This window comes from Periophthalmus magnuspinnatus, chromosome 8, assembly GCF_009829125.3.
Source record: "Periophthalmus magnuspinnatus isolate fPerMag1 chromosome 8, fPerMag1.2.pri, whole genome shotgun sequence".
In the NCBI taxonomy this organism is placed as follows: Eukaryota; Metazoa; Chordata; class Actinopteri; order Gobiiformes; family Gobiidae; genus Periophthalmus; species Periophthalmus magnuspinnatus.
Window position 1 is genome coordinate 259,222 of NC_047133.1, and position 7,120 is coordinate 266,341.

General features: G+C 49.6%; 1 protein-coding gene across 1 annotated transcript; it reads left to right on the forward strand.

Annotated features, from left to right (window-relative positions):
* Positions 1-755: 755 nt before the first annotated feature.
* Positions 756-2,591, forward strand: si:dkeyp-72e1.6 (transmembrane protein 238-like). The gene is made up of 2 exons (XM_033970691.2): positions 756-1,336; positions 2,511-2,591. Exon 1 carries the CDS (start codon positions 868-870, stop codon positions 1,324-1,326), a length of 459 nt encoding a protein of 152 aa, XP_033826582.1. The 5' UTR covers positions 756-867; the 3' UTR covers positions 1,327-1,336; positions 2,511-2,591.
* The last annotated feature ends 4,529 nt before the right edge of the window (positions 2,592-7,120 follow it).

Consider the following 7,120-nt stretch of genomic DNA (forward strand, 5'->3'; position numbering starts at 1 on the left):
GTTTTGACGTGTCTTTTCTCCCTGGTGTCACTCTGGTTTATCCTGTTCATCATTTAACTGTTTAATGTTTTAACTCTTAAATCTGCTTTATAACATCTGCCCGTGTGACGTGCTGCTGCTCAACTGTTTTAAATGAAACAAAAACTGTTAAAAAAAAACCTCCTGTTCTGTCCATGAGCCTCAGCACAAACTCGAGTTTATCATCTGAGATCTGCAGCGTTTGGACCTGAGTCTGGAGCTACACCTGTGGGTCTGTGGGTGGAGCTACACCTGTGGGTCTTGGTGGAGCTACACCTGTGGGTCTGTGGGTGGAGCTGCTGCGTCTTTGATGCTTCAGAATCATGTCAAACTAAAGTGTGTCATGGTTTTAAACATAAAGGCCACAGACTAAAGTCTTTATCCTCAAGTCTGTGACAAGAGACAAGTGTCCACACATGTCTAAACTGTGTGTCCCCACAGAGCCGTGTGTGTGTGTCCCCACAGAGCCGTGTGTGTGTGTCCCCACAGAGCCGTGTGTGTGTGTCCCCACAGAGCCGTGTGTGTCCCCACAGAGCCGTGTGTGTCCCCACAGAGCCGTGTGTGTCCCCACAGAGCCGTGTGTCCACAGAGCGGGTTTTCCCCTGGAGCTGCGGCTCTGTCGCCACAGGAAGCGGTGCTGAGGCGGTTGTTTCAGAGCTTCAGTCTCTCAGCTTCAGTCTCTCAGCTTCAGTCTCAGTCTGTGCATGTCTCTGCGCAGGCGCTGTGTTCCGGATCAGTGCGCGCAGGTACAGACACCTGATCCCGGTCAGGTGGCCCCTCCCTCTGGGCTCTGGCCCCTCCTCAGAGCCTCACCTGCCGCGCGGTGCGCACTTGGGACAGGAGGACGGTATGGAGCCGGTGTACCGGGGCCTGGGTCGGTGCGCGTGCTGTTTTTGGCTCGCGGTGGTGTTTGACGCGCTCGGGCTGCTCGTGCTGCTGCTCGGGGTCTTTGTGAACGTTTTCTTCTATGACCTGCTCATTTACGCGGGCGCCATCATCATCTTCCTCAGTCTGGTGTGGTGGATTTTCTGGTACTCGGGAAACATCGAGGTTCCTCCCGCGGAGCTGGAGGACGACGTGGGGCTCCTCCCGAAGAAGCGCGGGGCTCTGGGGGCGCTGGGCGGGGCCGTGCGCCGCCTGTCCACGCGCCTGTCCCGCAGAGTGTCCAGAGCGTCCGGCTCTGTCCGCGGCTCCTTTAGGAGGAACGGCCGCGCGCACGGCTCCGGAGAACAGGTGACACGGGTGGACGTCACCATGGCAACAGTGACAACGGAGCGCGTGCCTCCCCCAGAGACCCTGCCCGCGTGAACGCGCACAGGTGAGTGCACACAGGTGACACTACGCACAGGTGACACTGCACAGGTGACACTGTGCACACATGTGACACTGCACACAGGTCAGCGCACACAGGTCAGCGCACACAGGTGACACTATGCACACATGTGACACTGCACACAGGTGAGTGCACACAGGTGACACTGCACACAGGTCAGCGCACACAGGTGACACTATGCACACATGTGACACTGCACACAGGTCAGCGCACACAGGTCAGCGCACACAGGTGACACTATGCACACAGGTGACACTATGCACACAGGTGACACTATGCACACAGGTGACACTATGCACACATGTGACACTGCACACAGGTCAGCGCACACAGGTGAGCGCACACAGGTCAGTGCACACAGGTGACACTGCACACAGGTGACACTGTGCACACAGGTCAGTGCACACAGATGACACTGTGCACACAGGTCAGTGCACACAGGTGAGTTAAACCGTCTCTTGTCTCCGTGTTTGCTGCAGGTTTATCATCTGTCAATCATTTACTGGACCCGCCTCAGAGTTTGATCTGAAACATTTAACATTTTACTCTTGACTTGAATTCAGATTTGATTTTTATTTTTTTAATCTTGGTGGACTGGTTGGGCAGTGTTCACCCACTAACCTGAAGGTTGTTGGTTAAATCCTCACTGCTGCTATGTCCTTGAGCAAGTCAAAGTGTAAAAGTGTAAAAGTACTGAAAAGTCCATGGTATAATTACTTCTTAAAATTATCATTAAATCATCAAATGAGTTTAACACAAAAGTTTAGGCTGTTTTATTCTCTCGAACTGAAACTCACCATGTGGTAAAACAGGAAATGCTCCACTGAGCCAAAGGTAAAAGGAGCGTGAACTTAAACCACTGCTTCATGACATCACGAGGTGGAACAGAGCATTTGGAGCTTTGGAGATTTAACAGACTAATAATAAAGTGTTAAACATGTGAATGAAACACACCTCCAGGTCTGTTTTGAGGTTCAGATGAGGTTGTACTGTGAGCTCCTGTGTCTTTAAAATAGTCACGTCGACTTAAAGTCATTCTGACAGATCAGGGTCTGAACCGTCGTATTCGTCCTGTTTGTTCCTCTGTGCTGGTTTTTGTCTGAGTGAAGATCAGTACTGTCGTCTAGAACCACAGACTGATGTGTGACTGTGATTCCAGAGTCCTGGTCCCGAGTCCTGGTCCCGAGTCCTGGTCCCGAGTCCTGGTCCCGAGTCCTGGTCCCGAGTCCTGGTCCCGAGTCCTGGTCCCGAGTCCTGGTCCCGAGTCCTGGTCCCGAGTCCTGGTCCCGAGTCCTGGTCCCGAGTCCTGGTCCCGAGTCCTGGTGTCCAAACTGTTCATCTCTTTGCCTTTTTGTATTTTGTTGACATGTATATTTTGTAATAAATGTAAGATTATTTTTTAATTCCGTGTCCCTCGTGGTGTCCTTTGGGGGGTGCTCTGGGAGTATGGGGTCCGGGGCCCTTTGCTCAGGGCTGTCCGGTCCCTGTATGACCGGAGCAGGAGCTGTGTCTCTGAGTCAGACCTGCTCCTGGTGCAGGTTGGACTCAGGGCTGCCCTTTGTCACCGGGTCTGTTCATTATATTTATGGACAGGAGGGGGTCTGGTTCAGGGGCCGGAGGGGGGTCTGGTTCAGGGGCCGGGGGGGTCTGGTTCAGGGGCCGGGGGGGTCTGGTTCAGGGGCCGGGGGGGGGGGGGGGGGGGGGGGGTCTGGTTCGGAAACCACAGGATTTCATCTCTGCTGTTTGCAGATGATGTTGTTCTGATGGCTTCTTCGGGGGCAGTCAGTTAGTCCTGGTTTAGATCTGGTTTAGATCTGGTTTAGACCTGGTTTAGACCTGGTTTAGACCTGGTTTAGTCCTGGTTTAGTCCTGGTTTAGACCTGGTTTAGATCTGGTTTGGACCTGGTTTAGACCTGGTTTAGTCCTGGTTTGGACCTGGTTTGGACCTGGTTTAGTCCTGGTTTGGACCTGGTTTAGACCTGGTTTGGACCTGGTTTAGTCCTGGTTTGGACCTGGTTTAGTCCTGGTTTGGACCTGGTTTAGTCTTGGTTTAGACCTGGTTTGGACCTGGTTTAGACCTGGTTTAGATCTGGTTTAGATCTGGTTTGGACCTGGTTTAGACCTGGTTTAGACCTGGTTTAGACCTGGTTTGGACTTGGTTTAGACCTGGTTTAGACCTGGTTTGGACCTGGTTTGGACTTGGTTTAGTCCTGGTTTAGACCTGGTTTGGACTTGGTTTAGACCTGGTTTAGACCTGGTTTGGACCTGGTTTGGACTTGGTTTAGTCCTGGTTTGGACCTGGTTTAGTCCTGGTTTGGACCTGGTTTGGACTTGGTTTAGACCTGGTTTAGACCTGGTTTGGACCTGGTTTAGACCTGGTTTAGACCTGGTTTAGACCTGGTTTGGACTTGGTTTAGACCTGGTTTAGACCTGGTTTGGACCTGGTTTGGACTTGGTTTAGTCCTGGTTTGGACCTGGTTTAGTCCTGGTTTGGACCTGGTTTAGTCCTGGTTTAGTCCTGGTTTAGTCCTGGTTTGGACCTGGTTTAGACCTGGTTTAGACCTGGTTTAGTCCTGGTTTAGTCCTGGTTTAGACCTGGTTTAGATCTGGTTTGGACCTGGTTTAGACCTGGTTTAGTCCTGGTTTAGACCTGGTTTAGATCTGGTTTGGATCTGGTTTGGACCTGGTTTAGACCTGGTTTGGACCTGGTTTAGTCCTGGTTTAGACCTGGTTTGGACCTGGTTTAGACCTGGTTTAGATCTGGTTTAGATCTGGTTTGGACCTGGTTTAGACCTGGTTTAGACCTGGTTTAGACCTGGTTTGGACTTGGTTTAGACCTGGTTTAGACCTGGTTTGGACCTGGTTTGGACTTGGTTTAGTCCTGGTTTAGACCTGGTTTGGACTTGGTTTAGACCTGGTTTAGACCTGGTTTGGACCTGGTTTGGACTTGGTTTAGTCCTGGTTTGGACCTGGTTTAGTCCTGGTTTGGACCTGGTTTGGACTTGGTTTAGACCTGGTTTAGACCTGGTTTGGACCTGGTTTAGACCTGGTTTAGACCTGGTTTAGACCTGGTTTGGACTTGGTTTAGACCTGGTTTAGACCTGGTTTGGACCTGGTTTGGACTTGGTTTAGTCCTGGTTTGGACCTGGTTTAGTCCTGGTTTGGACCTGGTTTAGTCCTGGTTTAGTCCTGGTTTAGTCCTGGTTTGGACCTGGTTTAGACCTGGTTTAGACCTGGTTTAGTCCTGGTTTAGTCCTGGTTTAGACCTGGTTTAGATCTGGTTTGGACCTGGTTTAGACCTGGTTTAGTCCTGGTTTAGACCTGGTTTAGATCTGGTTTGGATCTGGTTTGGACCTGGTTTAGACCTGGTTTGGACCTGGTTTAGTCCTGGTTTAGACCTGGTTTGGACTTGGTTTAGTCCTGGTTTAGACCTGGTTTGGACTTGGTTTAGTCCTGGTTTGGACCTGGTTTAGTCCTGGTTTGGACCTGGTTTAGTCCTGGTTTGGACCTGGTTTAGTCCTGGTTTAGACCTGGTTTGGACCTGGTTTAGTCCTGGTTTGGACCTGGTTTAGACCTGGTTTAGTCCTGGTTTAGTCCTGGTTTGGACCTGGTTTAGTCCTGGTTTAGTCCTGGTTTAGTCCTGGTTTAGTCCTGGTTTGGACCTGGTTTAGACCTGGTTTAGTCCTGGTTTAGTCCTGGTTTGGACCTGGTTTAGACCTGGTTTAGTCCTGGTTTAGTCCTGGTTTGGACCTGGTTTAGTCCTGGTTTAGTCCTGGTTTAGTCCTGGTTTAGTCCTGGTTTGGACCTGGTTTAGACCTGGTTTAGTCCTGGTTTAGTCCTGGTTTAGATCTGGTTTAGACCTGGTTTAGACCTGGTTTAGACCTGGTTTAGACCTGGTTTAGTCCTGGTTTAGTCCTGGTTTGGACCTGGTTTAGACCTGGTTTGGACCTGGTTTAGTCCTGGTTTAGTCCTGGTTTGGACCTGGTTTAGTCCTGGTTTAGACCTGGTTTAGACCTGGTTTAGACCTGGTTTAGACCTGGTTTAGTCCTGGTTTGGACCTGGTTTAGTCCTGGTTTGGACCTGGTTTAGTCCTGGTTTAGATCTGGTTTAGACCTGGTTTAGTCCTGGTTTGGACCTGGTTTAGTCCTGGTTTGGACCTGGTTTAGACCTGGTTTAGTCCTGGTTTGGACCTGGTTTAGACCTGGTTTGGACCTGGTTTAGTCCTGGTTTAGATCTGGTTTAGACCTGGTTTAGTCCTGGTTTGGACCTGGTTTAGTCCTGGTTTGGACCTGGTTTAGACCTGGTTTAGTCCTGGTTTAGTCCTGGTTTGGACCTGGTTTAGTCCTGGTTTAGTCCTGGTTTGGACCTGGTTTAGTCCTGGTTTAGTCCTGGTTTAGTCCTGGTTTAGTCCTGGTTTGGACCTGGTTTAGTCCTGGTTTAGTCCTGGTTTAGTCCTGGTTTAGTCCTGGTTTAGTCCTGGTTTAGTCCTGGTTTGGACCTGGTTTAGTCCTGGTTTGGACCTGGTTTAGTCCTGGTTTAGACCTGGTTTAGACCTTGTACTGTTTTAGTCTTAGTCCTGATGATGGAGTCGGTTCCAGTCGTGGGTTGGACTCTGTTACATTTACACAAATTTACTTTTACTATAGTACAGAGTACTTTTACTCTCACTGGAGCAGTACATTGGACAGTGTAACAGTACAGTACTTATACTGTACAGTACTTATGTGAGTACTGTGCAGTATAAGTCATGTTACTCAAGTGTCAGTTCTGTTGAGTCATTTCTGGTGGTTCCTCTTTGACTCTAAAGTGACTTGAGTTTTATGTAACATTTGTGTTTCTCGATGTTTCAGACACAGATCGTCCACATTGTTTCAGACTTTGTTCTAATTACTCTCCATTTGTCCCTCTACTGTGTACTTGAGTAAAAAGTATTAACACAGTACTATTTCTGTCTGGAGTAACTTTGCACAGCGGCTCCACGTCTGTGTCGTCTGTTTTAGGGAAACACTTGACTTCATTTGTTTATGTTTGAGATGTTTTTATGAGACGTCAGGTCACTCATAATTAACTACAGAAATGTGTATCCTGCAGTATTTGTACTAAAAACAACATAAAAACACAAATATCCTGCAGTAGTTTCACTTTATAAGATGTTTTAAAGATGCACTATGTCACTTTTCCGCTCGTCTCATGGAAATGTTATTACAGGAATGTTCTACGGTGTAGGTGGAGACGGGAGCGGCCTCCACCTCCTGAGCCGTGGGACAGGTGCAGGTGGGGGACGGGTGCAGCTCCCTCCGCCTGATGGAGCTGGACTTTGGACGTGTCTTTGTTATCAGAGCCGCTCCCAGAGCAGAACTGACTTTACTGCTGTTCTTCCGGCTGCACCTTCTGCTTTTGGCCCACACTCTGTTTACTCAGGAAATATGACATCGTTTAATAATGTTTAACTGAGGTGGGGGCGGGGCGTCCTGAGGTGGGGGCGGGGCGTCCTGAGGTGGGGGCGGGGCGTCCTGAGGTGGGGGCGGGGCGTCGTGAGGTGGGGGGCGGGGCGTCCTGAGGTGGGGGCGGGGGTGAGACAAACACCTGCCGTGGGGTAAGACTGAGATAAAGTGGATACTGTGATACTTAAGTACAAGTATCCACTTCAGAAATAAACTGGATACTTTAAACTTTGAAGTACTTTAAACTTTGAAGTACTTTAACATTGTTCATTCTTCCCTGAGGAGTTTCTGACACTTTTCTCATTTTTTATGATCCAGATTCTGA

What these genes read in the sequence shown, in the direction of transcription:
- si:dkeyp-72e1.6 (XM_033970691.2), top strand. Translation starts at nt 868, where the DNA reads ATGGAGCCGGTGTACCGGGGCCTGGGTCGGTGCGCGTGCTGTTTTTGG.